At 35.0% G+C, this 24,750-nt stretch overlaps 1 protein-coding gene across 1 annotated transcript in view; it reads right to left on the bottom strand.

Annotated features, from left to right (window-relative positions):
- Positions 1–552: 552 nt before the first annotated feature.
- TTC8 (tetratricopeptide repeat domain 8) overlaps positions 553–24,750 on the bottom strand; it is a 45,191-nt gene continuing 20,993 nt past the window's right edge. The window contains exons 7-15 of the mRNA XM_084287890.1: positions 22,140–22,184; positions 15,819–15,904; positions 14,253–14,340; positions 11,055–11,165; positions 8,133–8,272; positions 6,885–7,059; positions 5,457–5,579; positions 3,046–3,129; positions 553–1,143 (exon numbers count right to left, since the gene is read on the bottom strand). Coding sequence (XP_084144016.1) covers positions 1,027–1,143; positions 3,046–3,129; positions 5,457–5,579; positions 6,885–7,059; positions 8,133–8,272; positions 11,055–11,165; positions 14,253–14,340; positions 15,819–15,904; positions 22,140–22,184 — 969 coding nt within the window. The 3' untranslated portion in view covers positions 553–1,026. The remainder of the gene's footprint in view (positions 1,144–3,045; positions 3,130–5,456; positions 5,580–6,884; positions 7,060–8,132; positions 8,273–11,054; positions 11,166–14,252; positions 14,341–15,818; positions 15,905–22,139; positions 22,185–24,750) is intronic.

The following is a 24,750-nucleotide window of genomic DNA, read 5'->3' as shown; positions in this document are numbered from 1 at the left end:
AATCATTAAGCATGTAAAGATTTTTAAAGGATGTTAGAATGCCTTAACATCCCACATTTCTTAAAGGTCAAGTTGGGAAATCATGCCAATTTATCACTTTTAGTTACAACACAAAGGTAAGTGACAAAGTCTTTGCTTCTTATTAGTAGCATTCATGTAGTTAGGATGATCCTAACAACTATTTAGCAACAGTGCTTACCTGGTAGCACAGATAACCACCCAGTCACTGTTTCATTCTCAGTCATTAGTAGTTAACTCTGCAAGCTTTTTACTGACATATCCTTTTCCCTCAGTGAAATGAAGATTAAGCTCTCTCAGTAAAAAGGAGCACACGTATTTCTGCGATTTAGTACCACTTCTGCTGAGTCTTTCCAAATACTTTATGGCCTCTGACTCTTATTTTCAAGGCAGTAAGGATGCAATTTTAATTTATATAAGTAAACACGACAAACCATACAAACTGGAATTTATTCCACTCATAAAGTACAACAAGGAATATAAGAACTTCTGTTTTGCATCTATGTTTTTAAATGCATTTTTGGTTACTTTAATTTTAAAATTTAACATTCTGTAAGAAAGTACACTATCAAAAGCTATGTTTGAAGACCAGTTAGGAAGTATTCTTACTCTGTGTTGCTTGACAGATTGTCACACAGGAATATTTTAAAACTTTTTTTTTTTTTCTGCAGAAAAGTCAGAAAAAAATCTTTTAAAATGCTCATTAATCTTAAATGAGGACTTACTTGTTAATATATCAGACAACCATTTGAAAATTGAATATTGGCAATATCCTGCCACCCTTGTATTCTCAGCTGTATGTAGTTGTAACATGTTCTAGCTTCATTTTGATAAGTCATGAGTTTTAAGATGACACACACTAATTAGGACTCTTGAACCTTTTCTGCTACTCTAAGCAGCACAGGTTTTGCAAGAGGAATTAAGTATTGTTTATCTACTTACAATAAAATATATGGGATATTAACTCTGGCTAACTTTATTTTTTTTTTACATGTTAAAAATATGTCATCAGAGCATAGCAAAGCGCTCTTTTAATCTTTTGATGAGCTGTTGTGTATCAACATGGCCTGGGAATGCTTCCGCTGACTTTTGAGCAGCTGTGTAACTCCTCTGAAGATCTCCAACCTGTAAGAAACACACAAACTAGTTTTGTAAATGCAAGCACTACAGTATTTGCATCATATATTCTGTAAAGTACAGTTCTGACACTCACAAATGTTTAAACATAGCTGGTCCTCAGACACAACAAATAAAACAGACAGTATGCAATTTTTCAGACTCAGGATTTTTTCCCTCTTACTTTAAGGGGTGAGAATAAAAATAAGTGTGTGTTTTCTTTTTTAATGGGAGGGATGCATCAAGGCAGTAACTTTATATCTTACCTGACTTCTTGGAGAAAGGACAAGGTACCCTACGCTCAGTGCTTAAAGTTAGGAGGAATAAAAAATGGAAGACTTGGTTTTAAATCCCATAAATGCTGTCTCATAGAAAAGAGAGAGCCAATCAGGCCTCTGCAAAGGTCACAACTCCATGTGATCTGCAACCTCACAGAGATGCAGGATAGCACACAGAGCTGATGAGATGTATATTGCTCCTCTATTGTTTTTTGAAGTATGTTTCCACATTAGGAAAAAGTAAAGTTGGGAGCAAATAGACATCATTTCTTTGAAGAGGGAAGTGATGTAAGGAGAGCACCTCAGAAAGTGGGTTCAGAAAAAAAGAACCCAAAAGTTTGAAACCCCATCTAGAAAAAGTGATAGCTTCTGGATGGAAAGGGAGAAGCAGCAGAAAGTGGCAGCAGGTGATCTTTGTTGCCTGTGTGTCTGTCAACACAGAGGTTCAGTACAGCAAAAATTCTCTGGAGGAGAAGAAAACCAGGGTCCTGGTCAGAGAAGTTACGTCCTATAAACCATGACATTACACTGAATCTAAGAATTGCATTATCACACTGCATAAACAGTTAGTTGACCTTGCCATTTGTCTTCTTCCACAGCCTGTGCAGTTCCTCTGTGCAAAAGCTACATAACTAACCATTTGCAGACTAGGATTTAGTCATTAATCAGTAAGTATATAATGCAATTATTCCAAACCATATTCTGTTTCACAATGAAGAGGATATGCTTACAAAGTAATGGGTTGTTCACTCCTTGATGCAATCTGTAGGAGTTGGGCTGCCCACACAACACAGACTCATAAAAGAATCTTGAAGATACAGGCACAAGCCAAGAAATACTATTTTTCTTGTAAAAATATGGGGACTTGGACAAGTTTCTCCTTATTAATAGTAATGTCAGACACGCTGTTAATTCAGTGTCTGAGACACTCATTATGAAACAAAATATTAACACACAAAATTCAGTGGTCATAAAGCTGAAGAAGAGATATTACTTTTGAGATTACTAAAACCATGGGATGAATGATTGGGATTCCATATTTATATATATATTATATAATCACTGATAAATCATTTGATACTATTTCAGTTCACATTCTGAAAAAGCCGATGACTGTAAAGAGTGTAGATGGAATTATTAATGGACTGTCCATCTTCAGTGCATTTGGAGAATTGCAAAGTTACTCTATGGCTAGTTGGCCTCACATTCTCAAAACCAAACATTCAAATGGCAACTTTTATACATATTCTGGGTATTAAAATGTAACTTCAGTTCTATCTTGAGTTTGCGCAGTACATACTCATAGAATCATAGAATCATTCAAGTTGGAAAAGACCTCTAAGATCATATAGTCCAACCTTTAAACTAGTACTGAAGTCCACAACTAAACCATGCTACTAAATTTCAAATATACAGTTTTCTTGAAGACCTTCAGGGATGGTGACTCAACCACTTCCCTGGGCAGCATATTCCAATGCCACGCAACCCTTTCAGTAAAGAAATTTCTCCTAATATCCAACCTAAGTATTGTTTTGTCTTAGCTGTTTAGAACTCTGAGTAATAACAATAAAAACTCGACTGCCCCCCCACCAAGGCTCAATTTTTAAGATTTTAAAATAGGACAGTACATTACCTTCTCTGAGAGTATTGCAAAATTAAAATGGGGCTCATACATATGAGGTGCTAAATATGAAGCAGTCTGCAGCAAAGCTCTTGCCTGTGTAGAGAAAGAAAAAAAAAAAGTAGTGAAATCTGCGAGGGAGGGTAACAAGAATCTAAAGCAATTTTCATCTTTCTTGAAAGAAACCATTTTGGGTTCTCTTTACTAGGCCTTTGCTAATAATGCCACACTACATATGGGTTACACTACATATAAGCTACACCAATAGTAAATCTAGGCATAATACAGTTTAAAAGTAATGAAATGAACAAGACTCTTGATGGAGTTAGAAAGGCTGTGTTGGGACCGTATTTAATTAGGCAATTCAGCTCTATATACTGAATATAGTCATTTAAAAAAAGGCAGTTAAAATCCCACTGAAGGTATCCATTGTCCCTGACGGCACTGTGTAACAGTGATTCAGTCTTAAGCATCCCCAGAAATCTAAACTTTATCATAAAAATGAAACAGTTCACACATTCAACATTTTGCATAAAAGCCTTCAATGCTATTTCCACTCTTCCTATTAGCATAAAAAGAAAAGAAAACAAACAAACAAAAGAACATGAGATCAAGGTGGTTTATAAGGCATCCAGAACCAGGTTAATAACTAATATAATGCCCCTCTGTTATTGTCCCTGCAGCTTTGTTTGTGTGTGGAATTGAAATGGCCAAGTTGTGCTTTCCTCAGAACTTAGATAGTAGAGCTTTTATCACTTTCTCTTTAGGGATGAAGGGAGAGTTGAAGGGATGGACAGATGTGTGTGACCATACATTCTCTCAAATGACCACACATGTTGTCTTGCTCAGCCTAAGCCGCCCAGACTTTTGGAGAAATACAGTAAAATGATCCCTCCATGAAAGAAAGAAAAAAAAAAAAAAAAAGAAAGAAAAGAAAAAGATCCTTGGGGCTGAGGTGGACTTTGAAACAAATCACTGAGGGAATATGAAGTTGTAAAGCTTGACATTACTCAATACATTAAAAATTAAACAGTCTACTTGCTGGATTCGATCTTTTTTACAATCAGCAAAACACTAGTATTAAAAATTAATTAAAAAATTAAGAATCAAAAGGTGAATTCTTGTGCCATAATTTCAATTAAACAATCAGGTCAACTTGTGAATGCTTTCACAAAAAAATGGAGAGTTTTGAAAATATATAAATATATCAGATCTTTTAATAGCAATGGTATCTACTAACTTTTTTGAAAGGCAGAGCAAAGAATTTAATAAAAATCCCTTAATTTGACAATGTTGAGTAAATGCATGTACTAACATTGTAAAATAAAATAAAACCAAAGATAAGCAAAATATCTTCATATTTTTTATTGTCCTATACATGCATTTATTGCTGTGATCCTGAATTTTTATTATTCATGTGATACAAGAAGAAATTTGAAATTTTAAAGCTGAAAAATAAAATGGACATAAAACATTTCATTATAATGGAAAGACTCTGGAATCCTGACTATTATCAGTGACAACCTCCATAGAAATTGGATAGACATTCCAGATGGGTTTTAAATATCAGTAGTATGCCTGAAACCAAACTGAAACCAAAACCAAACTTCATTTGTCACTGAAAACATCCAGTGTTGGGTTCATTTCAATGTTTCCATGACAATTGCCAGCCCACCTGAATAAAGTTATCTTATAAGAATTATTTGCTCTTCAAAAAGATTTTCAAAAAATCTTTATATAATATTGCAGCTTTTTGAAGTCTACACAAACCCATCACAATAGTCTTGCTCCCATTGCTCCCATAGCTCCCATAGAGAAAGATTAAAACAGTCCAGAGTAGTTCTAATGGACCAACAAATAGAAAATAACTTTCATTTCATGTGTATAAAAATTACTACTTTCAATCCACTATGCATGTCAATTATATAGCTAATTGCAACACAACACAGTGTACTCACAGTAGGTAAAATGAACCACCAAGGTTACTGATATGAAAATGTTTCACAAGAATCTGCTGCTTTGGGACTAAACTTGAAAGCAGTCTCCTTGTTGAAAAAATCTTTTAAGAGGTGATCTGATTGTTGTTTTCTGTTGCCCAACAAAAGTATATTATCTACACTTTAAATTGAATATATAGTCAAAGTTGTAATTTAAGTGATGACTATAGTATGATAGGTTTTGTTATAGGCATCAATTTAGAAAAAAAGATCTCAACAACTTCGAAGTCACTGCAAACCTTGTTCATCTTGGATGAATCATTTGGATATGCCTAAGAATAAGCAGTTTAATGGGAGACAGCATGATAATGTGGAGGTTACACTGAACCATTCATAAAATTCATCATTTTTTGTGCCTATAGTAGTAACCTTCAAGTACAAACAGGCCAAAGAAAGCATTCTGCTTAGGCTGAGGTTAATACCAACCTGCTCAATGTGACCTTTTTGCATTTCCAGTACAGCCAAGTTATTGTAAGCTTCCGCATGGTCATTATTGTTGACTAATGTCAGCTTGAAACACTGGTAAGCCAGATTCAGGTCTCCTATCCCCTAAAAGAAAGATTGTATTTTAATTTGTGAAAAGATTGGAAACAACATGCATCTGTTTTGTTGTCTTGGCTATCTTTTCATCCATATGTACTATCATGAAATGCAAATTACAATAAAAACATGCTGATCAGAACCATATGTGCTTTTTTCCCAGACCATCTCATTTGCTTCTCATTCTTTACTGAGACAGAATTGTTCCTCTCCAGCACAAATGTACATGCTTTAAGTGAGATTCTTCATCTAACTGAATGCTTAGATGGCTAAAGTGCCATCTATACTGACCATGCTATATGCTACCCTTTTAGTAGGGTAAGAAAAACAGAGATGTCTCCAGGGGAAAAGTTATCTTGCTTCTCTGTCTTTAAATGGATTCAAAAAGAAAGCAAACACATATAAGCCTACTTATTAGAAGACAAAAACAAAAGGAGATTTATCTCTTTGTATGGAGACATTGTCTACATGTTAATGTTCTAGTTTTATGACCAACATTGACACAGCATCAGGTTAAACCTTAAAAGTGAAAAATGCTGAAGAATATATGCATATCAGTTCCAATTTCAGTGTTTTAGGTAGTATAAATCAACATGTTATCCTAGTTGATACACAATCAAGATGAACAGTTCAGTTTCTCTCTGACTTAAGTTAAATAGCAATCAGCATTTGGACAGAACCCATGCGAGAAAGCTAGCAAAACATTATTTGATAACTTTATTGTGGACAGATAAACAGAAATCTAACATAACTTCTGGAATAACATCTTCAAAAATGGGCAATGGATGAAAATTAGTGTACGAATTTAACAAATTTGATGACACAATTAAACAATATCTCTGTTGCTGCCTACAAAACAGAAGACTAGGTATTTTAGTGTCTGTTCCACGATGCTCAATAGGCACTTTTGACAACAAAATTAATCTAATGCTCCATGTCATATAAATAAAAGCTCAGAGAAAAAACATCTTGAATTCAATTTTATGTCAGATTAGCTTGTATTGCTGCAAAGGCCCTCAAGGGCTGGTACGTGTTACAAATTTTCAGAAATAAGGGAAGGTTAAAGACTGTTAGAAAGGGAGAATCTTTTAGCAGGAGTAAACCACATTCTGTGATGATGTATAGAGCTTTTTTCTTTTCCTCTTCCTCTCTCTGAAGTGCAAATAAACCCTTAATTAAGTCTGTACTATACTTTATCCAATACACTAGCAGGTTTCATATTTCAAAGTAGGACAATGATTCCTTCCTGGCTATTCTTTTTCCGGTTTCTGTAAAATCACACTCATTCAGAAGGATTGTTAATATTTTTCATACCACAGCCACGTGTCCCAAGTTATACCACACATCTGCCGTCTCTTCCTCATTTGCAGCCAAAAACAGTGCACGTTCAAATGAAGTTAGTGTCATATCATATTGCTGGGCATAGAAGCAACAGAGGCCCAGATTGTTAAAAAGCTGGCAGTTATAGACACCCATCTGCAGAAGCCGCCTAGATTGAAAGAAAATATTTCTTATTTTTTATATTTATTTCAAATCTGAATTCAATTCTAAATGACAAAATTTTCTCCTCCTTCCTCCCTGTACCAAGAGTGTAATAGCCATGTACCTTAACTTTATTTTGAACTCAGACAATTTTGTTACAGTTTTACACTTGGTAAAGGTTTCATGAAGGGCAGTGCAGAGCATTTCTGATTAGTAGAATCAGAGCTGTGCAACACAGTCTTTGTGTAAATTAGATGACTCCTGGCATTTTGACTGTTACATGATCTGACTTTATGGTCAGACAGAGCTGTACACAGAATTTCTCCATTTCTTCTTTCCAATCCTTCAACCTCAACCATGCTGTAATTGCTGCAGTTAATGTTCATAACTCTTCAGGCTTCAAATTTTTACTTGATTCCTGTCCTGCAGCACTGCTCTGATCAGTGCTAGTATACCTAGCGTATGAATTTACATTGATCTTAAATTTGAAACATAAGTCAAATTTTGATTCAAATTGATATTGAGTCAGACTCATTTGCAACCTGTCTCAAAATAAAATGCAAGTAGCATCCTTTAATACTGTCTTTTTATTTCTTTCAGTAAAACATAGGGGAACCCCAGCTCACATTCAAGTAAGAGGTTTTGTGGTCACAACTGCCTATGGCTTCAGGTGGAGTTTTTCAAAAACTACTCCTTTACAGAGGGCTGAATAGGAAGTCCATTTGCTTCCTGAAGGCAAATGAAGCTGAGAGTAAGGCTTGGCACTCTTAAACCTCCTCATGTTGTGAAAGATAATTTCTTGTTTATTAACCAAACAATCAACTGTTTTGATAATCTGCTGATATAAGCTTCAAGCACAATGATGACAAATCTGTAGAAGAGATGTACTTATCACTGGCAGAGAAGATACGTACATTGGTGAGTTGTTGCGCTGATTTTATGCTGATATTTCTCCAAAAGCTTGATCAACCTCCCATGTCAGTTTCCCAATGCTCTTGTTTTGCTACCAGCATTACAAAAATCAACCCTATTACCATTCCATGTGTCCAGTTCCTCCTTCCTCCCCACAAGTGCATATACCTATAAAACCGCAGAGCTATCTCAGGCTGGTCTGAATAAAAACGGTTGCTGCCAATGCATGCAATAGCTTCCACGTGAGTATTGTCTTGTTTTAAGACTTCTTTATAGTACTCTGTAGCTGAGGAAATATTGTTCATTTCCTATACAATGAGAAAAAAAAAAAATTTAGTTCTACTTTTTATCACCAATTTTTATAATAAAACTTTCTAAAATGTCAATCTATTGAGTGCTTTATCTCTGCCTTGTACAGTACTTAACTGAGATGAATTATGTATGCCCTTACAGTTCTCTAATTGTACAATGCAACATCACTAATTGGCAGCTTCACAAGTATCACACACATGGACAAGAAGAAGGTGTATTCATTTATCAGTGCCAGCTGTACCTGTCATAACTTAATGCCATTGGTACAAAAAAAGGGTGGTTTTTGTTGTTGTTGTTGTTTGGTTTGGTTTGGTTTGTTTTTTAAGGAAAAAAGATTGGTCACAAGCTTAGTATGTGCAATGGGTATTTGCTACGTTTTGCACAATGCCTTGTGATATAGAGTACTGTACAGCTGATTTCCCAGTATGGTAACATACAGAAGATTTATTTCCCCAGTCAATGTCTCAATTACTTTCAATGCTTTGTAAATCAATGTCTGAATTTCTCTGAACATAAACGACAATATAATGGCATACCAAGAATTATTATGTGCCTTTGAAAACAGAAAGCATGGATTTACTACCATAACTTGTACTGGGTAGGATACGCCAGTTAAGAGAGCTGTATTTTATCAAAAAATATGCTTGGATGTATGCTAGTTGGAAGATGAATTAGGGTGGACTCCTTGCTGTAAATGTCACACTGTTTCTGAGAAGTGCAAGTCACCACAGGACTCTGCCCCATATTAGAAGAAAATAAACTACAATGGTTAAAACACATTTCTGTGGTTAGAGAGGAATGATTTCTACCTATGTGCTGTAGATGTATGTGGTGGTTTTACCGTGCTAGGCAGCTAAATATCACAACTGCTCTCTCACTCCCCCTCCTTAGATGAGGAGGGGAAGAAGTAAAGTAAAGAACAACTCATGGGTTGAGATAAGGATAATTTAATTAAAGTAAAAAAAAATAATAATTATTATTAAGGAAAGATTAGTATTAAGTAAACAATTTAACTAAAGGGAAAAAAAAAAGGGAAAGGGGAAAAGGGAGGGGGAAAGGCAAGAAAACAAAACAAAACAAAGCAAAACAAATAAAGGCTATGTGGAAGTGCAGAGGAAATAAATTACTCTCTATTTCCCACAAACGAGCGATGCTTGACCACGTCCTTGAAGCAGGGCCTCAATGCACGTAGCTGGTGTTCAGGAGAAGGACTGACATTTTCCCAATGAGAGCCCACCCCTCCCCTCTTCTTCCTGTTTCCACCTTTTATTGCTGAGTGTGATATCAAATGGTATGGAATATACCTTCGGTTGGTTTAGGTCAGCTGCCCTGGTGATGTTTCTCTTCTCACTTTTTTGCCCACCCCCTAGGAGGGTTAGAGAGAGTCCCGATGCTGTGTCAGCACTGCTCAGCAGCAGACACAACACTGGTGCGATACCACTGCTGTTCTAGCTACAAGTGCAGAGCACAGCACTGTATGGGCTGCTGTAGGTAAAGTTAACATCCCAGCCAGACCCAGTACAATGTACTGTACTCTTAACCTGACTAAAGAACAAGCTTTTTTTTTTTTTTTTTTTTTTTTTTTAACCTATGTAGCACATTTAGCCATGAAAACGTGTGTTGTCTTTTTTTTTTTTTCAATTAAGTAAAACAGTATTAAAGCAGTCCCTTTACATATATACATGTAGATATATTATTATTATTATTTTAAACCGAGTAAGGCCTACAACTCTTCCCATAGCCAAAAGGTAGTGACAGAGAATGAAAGCTCTGATTAAGATGCCTGATGCGCACATTCCACTTGTGAGTGTATGTAATAAGAACAGCCCTGTGCTGCAGTACAAATCTTTGCTAATAAAGCTATAATCCTGCACTCAGGTGTCAGTGCAAAAGTATATTCTGTCAAGTATATGCAGCCTTTTGTAATTCCTTAAAGGGTTATGCAATGTTATGTATGGTTCTGCAAAATCATATCCATATTAAAAACTGTTTAGCAATTCAGGAAGAAAAGCCTTCAAAAATTATGCAGCTGTTTTCTTCCTTGCTGAAGGACAAAAAGGATTTAATATGAAAATGGATTAATGCTTAGGGGCTAGATGAGAATGATGAGAACAGGAAAGAATGCCAAGTATCAATGTAGACAAAAAAACCCATGATGTTTAAAACATTGGTTTTGGAACAGCATCATTACCAACTTTTAGTGTAGCACAATATTAAGTCCACTGACATGAAAATACACTTTTAAAATGCAAAATACATGGTTACCAAGCTAAAACGAAATGACTACTTTAAGACTAATCCTACTTAAAATAACATCTACTTCAAAACCAAGAAACACTCACATTCCAACTGTTCTCACTGGCTTAAGAAATCAACAAAGTGGCTTACAGCACAATAAAGACAGCATTGATCTGTTGACTATCTTGCTGTTTAATCCTGCCAGCGGGCTGTTGGTGACTTGAGCAGTTTTAGTCCGATGAAAAATATATGAACTTGACCAAGCTACACGGACAATATCTGGACCACCTGACTAAATGTGGTCATGCTTCTGCATGTCTGAACAAGGTCTTGTGGGTGTGATTAACCATTTAAACAAACAAGCATGCAAAACTCCCCCAACATTACTTTGGTATCTTAGATAATGTTACCTGTTTTGCATTAGTGATACCAGAAATCACTGTAGTTAATTTTTGATGCCCTTAAATTTATATTCAAATATTGGCTCTTTTTCTTGCTCGAGCAGCTAACCTTGGCTACAATTGCATAGTGCATGCATACCTCATAGATTCTGGCAATTCCACAAAGAAGAGTCACTTCTCCAGGAAATCGTTCTAATCCTTGCTTAAAAAGGTTTAATGCTGTTACAGGCTGGTCCAAGCGCATATACACCTATGCAAATAAAAAGTGTACATAAATTTCAAATGTCTTTATATTCATACTGCTGTTTGACAAGGCAGGTTAAATGGAAGGAATGACACCTCACTTTATGCAGTAAAACATTAGCAGAGATGGTGAATTATGAAAATAATGGAGTTAATACTGAAAAAAAATCTCTGTAATGTAGAGAAAATAGGCTAAATAAGATAATTAAATTTGCATGCATGTCATCTAGACATTATTAATTCATCTGGACATTACTAATAAACTAAAGAAGTTATCTATTATCGTATCAAAAATATACTTTAACACTAAGGTGAAGGTTTTACCTTGAATATTTTCCTGTTTAATATATTTTTAAAACTATACATTTGGGCTTGAAAGAACTGGATCTTCTGGTTGATAGTGCTGGAATAACAAAATATTTTACTTAGTTAAATAAGACTGCACTGCACCAGGCACTGATGCTTTCAAATCTCCTTAGTGCTCTGACAACTTTCGCTGTCCTAAATCATAAAATCCTTTAGTGGTAAGAAGGCAGTTTGGTCCCTGTGATTTTGGCTTCTGTGTTGATTATGACAACACATGATGTAGATAATTTTGTGTGAGAACTGGAGAGAGGGCATCAACGTGTTGACAGAGACCACCTGTACAGCTGTCTGAGAGTACAACTCTAAAGCCCTCCTGTTGTGGGGTATGCTAACAACAGCTACAGCAAAGGGAAAAACCCCACACACCTACTTTGGGAAAGGAGTTGACTACAGTGATTAATCTGTCCCCCACTGAGTGGAAAAGTGTTTTGAGTGTTACTGTTAGAGAAATATTACATTAAATAAAAATACTTAATATGAGTGAAAAGGGGAAACAATCTGTGACTGGCATCTTTGTGGGGAAAAAAAAAAAAAAAAAAAAAAAAAACTTATGATGAAATTTAGGAAAATATCAATGTTAACAGAACACCCAAGAAACCTCAAAATGCATTTTCTGTTTCTGCTCTCAAGCCTCAGACATATTTATTTTTTTGATGTGGAGGGAGTACTTGGTAGACTTGGACTTGGACTCCAATGACATCATCAATTAATATGCCCTAAGTCATCAATCTATTCCTAATGAATTTTATATCTGGGTATCTAAAACAGACTTCAAATCATTTGCTATAGTTTTTCATTTATAAGCTATGCAGCAGCTGCTGATGAATTTAATGTCTGCATTGAATTTTAAACTTCAAATAAACATCTCCATTGTGACTATCATGCTCCATTCACCATTCTTTAATCAAGACTTGAAGTTTTATATTCTTTTAGCAATAGTTTACTACTATGAAACTACTCTTTACAGAGTCAGATGAAAGAGAATAAATTATATTTGGGTATAACATCTTAATTATGAAGAACCTTGGCTGATCATTTTACTCCTAAGTAACACCAGCGTGAGTAACTTGCATAATAGTCTAAATCTGCTTTATAAGCTAGTGCATACCAACGTACCTTCAAATAACTTTTTTCTTTTTTGAACTGAGAATTTTAATAAGCTGGTTTTTTGTTTTCTTGTTTGTTTTTCAACCTGATCTAACTATGAAGAATAGCTATCTTCATATTCTTAGGGCAAAAGGGTAAAAAATGGAGGTGAAGGAACTCCATGAGATCTGTTCCTTTTTAAAATCTTTTTATCTTTGTTTATGAGGTATGTTTTCTCTCTACCTGTGGTATAAAAATCCCATTTCCAGCCCTGCTGGGTCATGAAATATTTTGTAACTCCTTGGCAATATTCTGTATATTTTTTTTTAGTTTTCTTTCAATCTTTTATCCTTTCATAAATTACATTTCAAGGGAGAGTTAGTTTTGAGGAAAATATATTAAAAAAAAAAAACAAGATTCTGATAACAGTTGTTATACAGAATATAACCAGAAAACTAATTGGTAGTCTGGTATCAGTCAGTTTGCACAGAACTTGATGCACATCTATTATTTTTTATTGGCTGCTTAACTCTAGACTTTTCAGTATTGTCAGATTGTGCTAGAACTCAGTGCCCTACCCTATTGCCTGTCAGCCAACAGTCACTAAATTATGTTGTGTGATGCCTTATACTTGAGCTAGCTGGGCTATGGAGTGGGAGGTGGAAGTTCAAATACAGCTCCTACTTGTGCTACTAAGTGGGGGAAGCTTCTAAGCTTCTAAGGGGGAGGGAGAGCAAAATCACTGTTAATCCAATTACTCTGCCAATTTAATCACCCTGTAGCTCATGAATTTTGCAGAATGACTCCTGCTAGTGAAAGAAATCTAAAATGACTAAGCTGAATTGAATAAACTAACTCAAAATGCTGTACTGAAGACAAGCCTTCAGATATCAATGGTGGTAATTTAAATAACTAAAAGTAAACAGCTCAAGGAATGCAAAGGTACAGCAAGTATTATAATATGAACATATTTTGGATTGACTTGAATCAGGTGGCTTCAAGGTAGCTGACAAAGAGCAACTGATTTCATCTCTTCCTAGGATGAGAAGAATGAAAATGCAGTTTTAGTTTCTCATAGGCAACATCTTTTTGAATATCTTTGAAAATGTTCAGTCTGATACAAATCTCTGCAAACAAGTAATTCTGAGGCTTACCTGTACCACTTGTTTTTTTAAAGCTTTTAATGCCTTTATTTTGACAGAACATTCTCTGCTTCAAGGTCTCTGACTCCTTCCTTTAACTTACTTTGTTTTGATTTTGCTTGTGAAACTAGGATTTTGAGCTTCACTCTTCACGTACTGATTTATTGCACTAGTTTCCTAGGGGACCACAGATAGCTACACTGTTCTTCCTGCTGAAACTCCAATAATTCTTTAGCTGTGTAATACTCACTGGAACTTAGACCAAAGAATATCCTGAGGTAGCAGAAGGGTTTTTCATGAAATAAGCAAACTCCAGAATCTTTTTTTAAACTATACACTTCAATTTCAACTGTAAGTATTGTTTCAGGTCCACGTAAAGATGACACACTATTAAACTCAAGAGCTTATCAAGCTCAATACTCAACTATTCTGGTGTATGAACTTCACTGGGAAAGGCTGGAATTTCACTTCATTCTGAAATAAGCAAATTGGTGACTTACTTTTGCCAAATACAAGATTGTATCAACCATGTCCTGTTGCTTGAGAGCTGACTTGAATTGTTTTTCAGCTTCACGATATAATCCTAACCTAAAGAGACAACAGATAGATGTAGAAGGTTGTTTTCTGGATTTTTTTTTTTTAAATAAAGCTTATTAAGTAATGAAGCAGGGCACGCTAAACCAAAGAGGAACTGTCCAAAAGCATACTTTAACATCATTTATTTGTGTGCATGTGAACAAAAACCATGAATATATTATTATAAAGACAAGCATTTAAAATTATGAAAAAATCAAATTCATTAAATTGGAATTCTACATAAACAACAATAAGCAATTCTGGTTGTCTAACAGAATTGCACCCTGACTGACTGTAAAAAATCTCCTTGACTGACCATATAATTTTAACATTCTTTTAGTATTAACTATTTGTTACTCTTTCTTGAAAACATAAAAACAAAGCCATAAAAAATCCTGCCAAGAAAATGGATATTGCTAACATTAGAGCATTTTCAGTCTTTGTTCATCCGCGGTCCGCATATGTTTCCCTGTGTAGACACAGAACCCTGCTTAACGTGTTTAAGATTACTAACAATAGGTTTCTCTTCTTAGTTACTTCTGTAAATTAGTAATCCATGGCTCCACATGAAAACTGCTGCTTTATATACAGTAGCAGAAGCCTCTGCCATTCTGGTTAAATTATAGTTCGAAATGACAATAGGACATTGTTAGCTGTTTTCACATAGGTTTGGAGGGGAAGGTATGAATTTCTGGGCACTGTTCGAGTCTCTAGATAGGAATGTATTCTGGCTGGCCCAACACTGCTTCTGGTTTTCATCTTCAGGAACAGACATGACAGAGGCCCAGTCCTGTCTCTCTAAGCTACAATATCTCATTGTAATGCTGCATTTCTACTTGTTAGGCCTCCCTGCCCAGCCCAAAGTAGCCCCGTTTATCATTTTTTTCCTTCATCATCCACGATTGCTCATCTACACTTGCTCCCCTCAAGCTTTCCATTTTCCTTTCACATTTGTCAGTTTGTCTTCTGGACACCGCAGAGTCTTTGCCTTGGTTGTTCCCTTACTTTCACAGTTCCTCATCAGCAGAAAACACTTTCTCTTAGCCTGATCTCAGAAATAGCAAAACACCTGTTGCTAACATTAAAAATATTTAACTGTATGTTGAAAAAAAATCTGTACTGTAAACTACACCACGGCTCAGTCTTAAGTCTCTCATTTCCAGTCAATTTCTCAAGCCAATATTCTACTGTTCATTTTGTGTGGTCTGTTTTACCGGTAGTTTAATAAAGTTTAATAAAGTTTAATAAAGTTTAATAAAAGTGAATATGCAACTAAGTTAGTTACTTAAAGGTACTCAATACTGGTGCCTTTACCTCCAGTATCTGACCATAATCTCCTTGTATTAAAGGAGATTTAACTGTAATCACAGTCCTCTCCAACTAAATACATTCTGAATTATTTTTCACTCTTCAGCATTGCACAGTACACACATCAGTTCAGGTCCTGCACTTTTTCTCACTGTTCATAGAAGAAATGAACAATGGCTTACCTATAGCAGCACTTCCCAATTTGGACTTTCCACCACCAGTCCTTGAATTGTGCATGCTCGGTGGCAAGGGCTGCCAAATCTAGAGCCTTCCAAAACAAAGCCATCACCTTAACATTAGTGCCTTCAACATTTATGCAAAAAAACTTTTATTATGCAAAGACTTTTGTAAAGAGAAAATTTTGAATAAACAGTCCTGGTAAACTTGAGGAGGGTGCGCTGCTTTATGGTTACTATTTTTACAGTTGAAAAATAATGTAATCCTTATAGTTTATAGTAACAAAAAGAGAAAACACAAAATTAATTTGATTAGATTTATAAATTGTGGCTTCAGAATATTCCAAGTATTTGTGTGAGCCAACACACTTTTTTCAAGCCACCCTTCCTTGTTCAATAAAAATTGTTGAAAACATGCAGAACTATACTAAAATAAACAAATCAGCCAGTTTGAGATATTGAATTGTCATCTCATTGCTAGCATCAGGCTGCCTCTACTTCTGGGGACTCTCAGATGTGTACAGTTGGAAATACTTCTTCCTTTAAAAGCCTGACATAAAAATTATTCTACAATAGATAGTAAAAATAGATAAATATTCTAAGAAATAGTTAAGAGAGTGGAAGTCTACAACCTCTTCTATCTGGTATATCAGAAAAGTAGGCATGCTAATCAATGTGCTGCCATTGGCTATTGCAGACATAATCTATGGCTTTTCATGCTTTCCCTGTAATTTCTAAATTCCTATTAAAACAAATTGATGTGTTTTCTGTACCAAAACCTACCAAAGAGGCAATTGTTAGTGTTTACGTTTTGAAAGTACCAGTTTCTCCCAGAATATATCAGTCATACTACATGTTACTTCTATTTTAGGGATATCACCATAAATAGTCTTAAAGTCTTTAAAGCAGAATTTTTTATAACAAAGAACTCATTTTCTTTATTTTCATGAACATTTTGCTGACCACAGAAATCAGAAAATATGTCTATTGGGAACAGTATAGAAGAGTTCTGTGTGCTGGCCACTCTGTGGCATAGGATTTAATAGTTTCCAGGAAAAAATTGTATGTAATGTAATACATACAAATATGTAATACTTGAAATATGTCAAAGAGCTCAATTTAGTGATATGTACCTCTGGGCTTGATTCCATTTCTTCCTGATAGCAAAATGAGGCTGCAAGTAATCGACAGGTTACTTTGATATATTTGATTATTTGATATAGCACAGCAAAGTCAGTGGAGCTACAACAACTTACAAAAGTTGTTCTCTTTTGGCTCTGTGAAAAAGAGTATTTTTTCTATACCAATTCAGTGTAAGGAGTTGCATTGTTGGTGTCCTCAAAAGAAAGAGACAACTGGCAATCCCAGCTTCCATGACAGGAGAGAGAAAACCAAGGAAGATTTACAACTCTGAAGTCACTATCTGATCCAGGTGTGTGGTATCCTTGAAATCCTCAGATGGCAGAGCTTATTTGGGCAGCCTTTTGTTTCTTAATACCTTTGCAAATTGCACAGCCAGTCCCCTGGACACCACAACTGCCATGCAGAAAAAGCTCACTTCAAGATAGAAATTACATTTCCCTTCCAAACACTTTCACCTGAAAGTATATACACAATTTTGTCCCACTAGAGTTCACTGGGAAAACTCTGAAAAACAGCTGAAATTGAAGTATCACTTACTTTTGTTGTGTTTTCAAAATTGTTTGCATTTTCAAATTTGTAAAGAATGTGTGCATCTGCCAAATACCACACTTGTTTCTAATGGGGCACAAGTAGTCATGGAAAATGAGTAAGGATCCTACTGCAAATTATGTACTTTAAAGAGCCCTCCTTAGAGTGCTCTGATGACAAGTATTCAAGGAGAAGGACTGAATTTCAAACAGCCATCCCTTCTGTAGTTATACACTCAGCTTTCTTTCTGGTACCCTAATTATTTATGAAAACTATTTTATGTAAGGCTAACAATTCTGGCTGCTCTTAGAGAGTGGGAACTAAGACTGCTTCAGGCTTTGTAGACTAGCATCAGCACTTTTGCTGTTGGTGCAGATCCTGAAATCTTACTGGGATGTTATTACTAGCATCAAGAAACAAAATGTAACTTAATTTTGAAATTAATTTCTGAAATTAAGTAAATCCTGGTTTAATACTTTTCTGTTAAGGCAATAGGAAAGGAATAGGAACATCCTGTTTCTGATGCTTACATGCAATACAAATTTTTAGTCCACAAACACTACAAACGTTATCAACATTTCTAAAAGGTGTTTGCCTGAAAAGGCTTTGTGCATATCAGTGTCAGATTTCTGCACGTCAGACTTTCTGCTGGCATTACAACAAATCTTCTGACAATGTGGCCTTTGAAACGTTAGTAACTTGATTAAAACAGACCTTTAAAAGTCAAAGCCTTCACCATGCCATGTCAATACCAACTGCTAGCATATTTAAAGATCAGTTTGGTGCAAGGTTTTTTTTTAAATGCACAGTTTAGGTACAAATCAATGTTCAATCTGCAGAGCATGTTAATTGAAAAACAACCAGGAGTAACAGTAATAAGTTTTCCAGCTGTTCTGCATTCCCTTAACTGTCACTGTCCACGACTGTTCCAACTATCCTGCATCACCTCCCTCGCCCTACTGGTCACCCCTCTGTTGATGCTGCCCAGGTTGCAGTTGGCCTTCTGGGCTACAAGCATGAAAAGCTGGCTCGTGTCGAGGTCTCTTTCCACCAAAACTCCAAGTCTCTCATGGCAGGGCTACACTCAATGTGTCCTGCTCCCAGTCTGTGCTCATGTCTGGGATTGCCCTAACCCAAGTGCAGCATTTTGCATTTGAACTTGTTGAATTTGTAAGGTTCACATGGGCCTACTTTCCAAGCTTGTGCATATTTGTGCAAAAAAAAAAAAAACAAACTACAGTGATAATAAAAATCTTCTTTCACAAAGAATTTATCAAACCTGTATTTAGCATGATTGTGAGCTGTTTTTATTTATTTATTTTTACTATTACTCTCCTTGGATAAATTGTGCTATAAATTAAGACTTCCAAATCATCTACTGTCAGTATGTATAGAACTCAGTATGTATAGAACAGCTTATAGGGCTGTGGTAATTTACCGTGGTTTTGCAAAATCAAATTCTCCCAGCAATTGTTATTGACTAAATTCTTGTTTGTAGACAAACCGACACTGGCTAGTTTATAAAACAGCTGAATAAATAACATCAGCCAATTTATTTTGGTGAATGTCTTCTGGACTTCGATAGTTTGTAAATCTAACATAATTCCATTATAAATAGATATCTATCAGAGAGTATAAAGTTCAGAGTATTACAAAGAACTACGGTCATGATTTCTTAATCCAAGTATATATTGTACATTCTTTGCTCTTTCTCAGGACAAAGTGTGTTGTCATCATTACCCACCTATGAATAATGGCAGAATACAATGTCACAGCCTACTGCTGAAATAAGTAGAAGCTGAACTATTTCTGGACAAGTCTTTTACACTGCTCTGCTCTTATAGCACGTAGCCTGTAAAACAGCATTTAGAAATACTCAAGGAACATAGAAAGTCAGTTATTAAGTGTATGCCTTCAAAAGAGAACAAGTCAAGAACAATAATGGATAGGGTAATAGGAATTTCTTCAGAGAAGTGTTTAATTTTTCATTAAGTAAGATGAAAGAATTTTGAATGCATTTTCAAATGCTGAATAAGCTCAGTGCTTCTCTTTTCTTCTTCTGTCTCCAAGTTTCTGAAAATTGATAGATTATAGATATATTTACTTTTAATTTGGACTGAGTTCCTTGCATTGTTTGTGCAGCTGAACGCATACTGATTAATGATATTCCTCAACTGAAATTGCTAAGGCTTTTTTTTTTTTTTTTTTTCTATAGACTGGCTGAATACTAAGCAGAAGCAAAATAATAAAACCGCCTTTGCTTTTTAAATAATAATGCAGATGAGAACAGTACAGACTGTTCCAGATCTGCACATTGACAAAGGAACAATATCCTCACTACTACTTTTGTGTTTTATTTATGAAACTGCAGGAACTGGTCTTCCAATTCTACCCATGAAGAAAGCCTGCAAGTAGAGACTTTTCCATCTACACAGTCACTTTAAGTCAATTTCCCAGGCTTTGATCTAATAACTTCCAAGCTCTTTCATCTCATCTTGCACAGAAAAGTGTTTCGTACAAAGACGGAATAGATGTCACGGAATGTTGGATGATCAAGAGAGATCCAGATCAACTTTTAAACTGTTAACATCTCTGCTGAATCCAAATCATCTGAAATCTTTTCGGGGAGAAGGAAGAAAATGAATCAGTGAAATGTCTTTAGTGAACACACAGGTTTGACACAACCAAGTTTAAGCAAAAACTAAATTATTTCTTTTTTTGTTGTTTAAGAAAAATTAATGCAGATGAGACTCAAAAGGAAGAAGGTCAGTTTGGAGAACAGCAATATATTGAAAATGGTGGAGAAGGAATTGCAGAAGAAAAGAGGAATAAACACAATCAAGAGAAAAATACTGAACAGTCAAAAAATCTCTCTTCAGAGAAACACATTACAACATAAAGACACCTTGCACTGCGAACTGTGACTTTTTTTTTTTTTTTTTTTTTTTACAGGATGCTACCTTTAACCAAAAATGTAGATCTCCCTCTCATTACTCAATAAACAGTGGTGACTAAGCTGACACTTCTTTGCTTAGAGATTTATTCAGGTGACTAGGGTGCACAGAAAACCATAGGCAAAAATTTCCTGTAAGACAGTGATCCTGAATTCTCCAGCAGGGATTTCAAAGAACATGCAGTATAGGGCAAGAGTGTTTTACATTTTTTTTTTGCTGGAGTGCTTGGAAATTTGCTTGCATTTTATGTAATGATCTGTCCAGTCTGGGGATCCTGCATATCCTCCCAGTGTAGATAGCATACTGTGACCTATTCCTTGTGAACTGAGCTCTCAGTAACAAACAACATACATTCTAGTTATTAGAGACATAAAAAACAAGCCCTTCATGTTCAGTATCAGAATATGTAAATAATAGTTGCTATTTCTCTCTGACGTGTTTGACACTTGCACTTGCTGGTTCAACCACATTTTGTATTAACAATGCATTGCAATTCAATCCTCTTAGAAAAATGCTATGCAATAAATTGACAGTGTACAACTATAATCATTTGATACTATATTAAAAGCTTCACATAGCAGTACATTTGGAAATGGTTCTGATCTATATTGTCAACAACAAAATCTTCTTGTGTGTTATTAACTGGCTGAAAATGATGGTATCAAATAAGCAGCTTGAGAGCGTAACTTCAGATCTAATCACACACCAGTTAGTAGTGCAGGAGAAAGTTAAGTAACTGTTTAATCAGCTATGCACTATTGACACTACTACTATTGATACTACTCTCATACAAACTTCAAGCAGAAATTTTGATTCCATTTCGACCGGCTGCATGTATCTAACATAGTAATGAAATACGTTGACTCTTTATTCATTCAGTAAGCTAATTATTTCCCTTGGTAAGCTGCCAAAAAAAATCCTGCAACCTTTATTTATTTCTGAGAGCTTGAATAATACTTACACAAATTTGATCTTGCCCATTCAGTGCAACATCATATAAAGATCAGCAAAGTTTCAGACAGGGTAAGAGGGAAACTATATAATTAGGAAAATTATTAGGGACAACACACTCTTTCCCTTAAGGCCACAAAACACCTCAGCTCTACAGAAGTAAATTTCTAGCAAAACTGTCCAACTCCTACTGGCATTTTAGTTTTCACCAAATTTTTTGTAGTTTCACCAAATACATTTAATTTCTATTCACTCAAATACATAAGCATCATCTCAGAGGGTTCAAACGCCAAATTACGATCATGTCAAACACTAATTATTATGCAAGGTATTTTCACCTTCTTCTCATAATGGACAATCTTTTCAAACGTATCACTTTGTATTAGGCCTCAGGTACTCTGAACTTTCAAGACAGCTCAACTAACTGGTATATAGTGCTGCTCAGACTCCAGTAAATTCTGTTAAGGTGAAATAATTAAATATTTCACCTTACCATGTTGATAGATGAGGGATCTAACTTAATAATGTTATAACGCTTTGCCTCTCAAAAAAGATAGCAATAAGGAACATATAGGTATGTGCACATTACCTTACCTGTAGAAAGGGTTTCTTTCTCTTATACAATTTCTAATGCTTCACTTCTGAACTGAAATGTGATGTACTACTTGGATCCTTAGTTCAGCAGAATATTAACAGAAATAACACACTGATACTTAATAAAAACTGATAATGGAAAGTATGAATTACTCACAATTTTTATTTCATTTTCATGGTGAAAAATATATTCGAACAATGCCTGTCAGAAGAATATTTAAAACAATGTCATATTTAAAGATAAAAATTAGTAAATATTATCTTACAGAACTTCAGAATCTTGATTACATTAGGCAGAGACTAATTCTTTGTGCAAGCAATCACATTTGCACATCAGAACTACTGACATTTACATTTCATTAAGACCCCAATAGACAAAAACTATACATTGTTATATTGTCATTACAGGAAAGCATTTTAATTCTTAATTTGCTGCAAGAGATTAGTGGAATTGTCTTTAATCATTGGTCTTTAAAGTCACCTTAAAAAAACAGAGAGCTATAATTTGAAAGTGAATGTAAATTTGAAAACCCAGTACCATTTTCATGACTTCCCAACTGTAAAATCAACAAGTTATCTAACAAAGAGTTTTTGCAATGTGTAGATAGGTGCTAATGTAGAGCTAAGTCTAATTAGAGTAAACATACATTTATTAGGCATGTAAGCTGAGCAAATTCTGTCTTAGGGAAAAGAAAACAAAACTTTCTAAACCCTACATAATTTTGGGATCTGTAATGGAAGAATTGCCTTTTTATTTATAAATGGTAAGTGCTAACAATATCACATTCCTGAAATTCCACACTATAACAATACCAATAACAAACCATAATTATACAAAAGGTTCAAGATTTCAAGTCTCTTATTATTCCTTTATAAAGCTAAGCAAGTAATACCACCTTCTAACTGTTCTAAACTGGAATACAGAAGGGTACATAACTGCTAATGGAGGTAGCATTTGAAGTGAATATAATGATGCTGAAAGATAGTACATATTTAAAGGGAGACTGGAAGCCTCTATCCCCAGAACTGGATAAGGGTGTTAGTAACAAAAAGCATTACTAACTTTTTGAGCAACCATATTCCAGGTTTAAATTGCTGCAAAAGAACGTTGTTGGTTTTTTTTCCTAATTCATAGTATTCATTTTTAATAAAAATTAAACATCCCCAGATGAAAACTTTGGCCCATAAAGGAAGGAAGGAGGTAAGGAAGGGAGGAAGGGAGGAAGGAAGGAAAGAAGGAAAAGACAGCAATCCTGTAAAGCTTCCATGACTCCTCTGCCAGCATTTCTCAAGCAAATTCTTAAAAGATTTACCTTAAGAAAAATAGAAAATTACTAATTAATTGTCATTCTTGGTGAGGAAGTAAACCACAACCTACTTTTCTTCTACTGTTTTTCAGAAAAGAATGTCCAGAGAGTATTAAAAGAAAGTAAGGAATGATTAATAAAAATGTGTTTATAGGAAGATTAGAACTAGACATTTATTTATTGGGTGTTTAGAAGTGAAAATAACAAAATAACAGAAAATAAAGAAGTAGCAGTACAACTTCTCCTCTAGTGCAATAACAAGGAAACATTCAGTAAAAGTGAGTAAATCTATAAGTGATAAAAAAGATATCTTCTTGGATGGCTGGCATGAGGAATTTACTGTGGCTATCTATAGGCCCTGACCTTCAAAAATTACTGAACATTCACTTGGATAAAAATATCTAGAATTATCTTAATAACTCTATTAAAAATCCACAAGCTGAAGAAGATAAAATTTCCTGTTTCATAGCATAAACCAGTTGCCAACTGAGATTTAATAGAGGCTATCTCTGGGGACAGGTGATATCTCTTATGTCTGCTATGGCGCTTCCTGCAGTAGTCCTTAACACGGCTGATGCTTCAGTCACAGACTAGCGACTTAGCAAACTTATTTTGTCCATTCCTTCATACTTCAAGGAAGACATGGTCAAACAATGAAAAAATAGATAATCTAATGTAAAAGAAGACGTGATAAACATATTTTTCAAACATAAGGAAGAAATAGGTAGGAAGATTATATACCAACATGAATACAAAGGCTAATTATGTGAGTTTAATAGTTGCAAGATTTATCATCTTGTGTCTAAGACAGGTGACAGCTCAAAGAGTTTTAAAACTTTAATCAGTGATTCTCAACCCAAAGTACAGTCTGCATTTTCAACTCCTGCTTTGGCTTTAGCCTTAATGCTATCTTGTTTTACAAAAAAGAAGAAAGAAAAAAAAAGTTATAAATTCATGCAGCGCTAAATTTAAACTTAGAACTTATATTCTGTATGAAACATTAATGTCATATCGTATTAGCTTCATAATACTGACAAGTACACTTTCTGCCTATGGATGTTTTCCATGAGGACTGTTGATTTATAATTTTTGGCTTAAGTCTCTTTTATATGAAATTGAAGGACAGAGCTACTCTGTCTTCCCTGAAAACTCTAATTTAAAAAAAAAAAAAAGTTAAAAATATCTATGTCTTTGCATTTCTGAGAGCTGTTGCTGAGAATAAATATTTCACCTGAAAGCAACCCTACCTATTTAAAAACTATACAGAGTTATCAAAAGAAAAATTGAAAGCTAGCTGTCTTGAAGGAGAAGAGCTAAGCCTGGTTTCATACGAATGTGTCTTGTTCCTTAATCCTCCTAGGGTTTCTTACATTCTCTCTATTTTATAAGCTCTAATTGGTTTAGCATAGTTGTGTGCTGACTTACTGGTGATAAGAACATAACTGGACAAAAGGCGTGCAG

Source organism: Netta rufina (assembly GCF_964035555.1).
Source record: "Netta rufina genome assembly, chromosome: 5".
NCBI classification, from domain to species: domain Eukaryota; kingdom Metazoa; phylum Chordata; class Aves; order Anseriformes; family Anatidae; genus Netta; species Netta rufina.
Note: the sequence above shows the minus strand (reverse complement) of the source record. Positions and strands in the feature narration are given on the sequence as shown.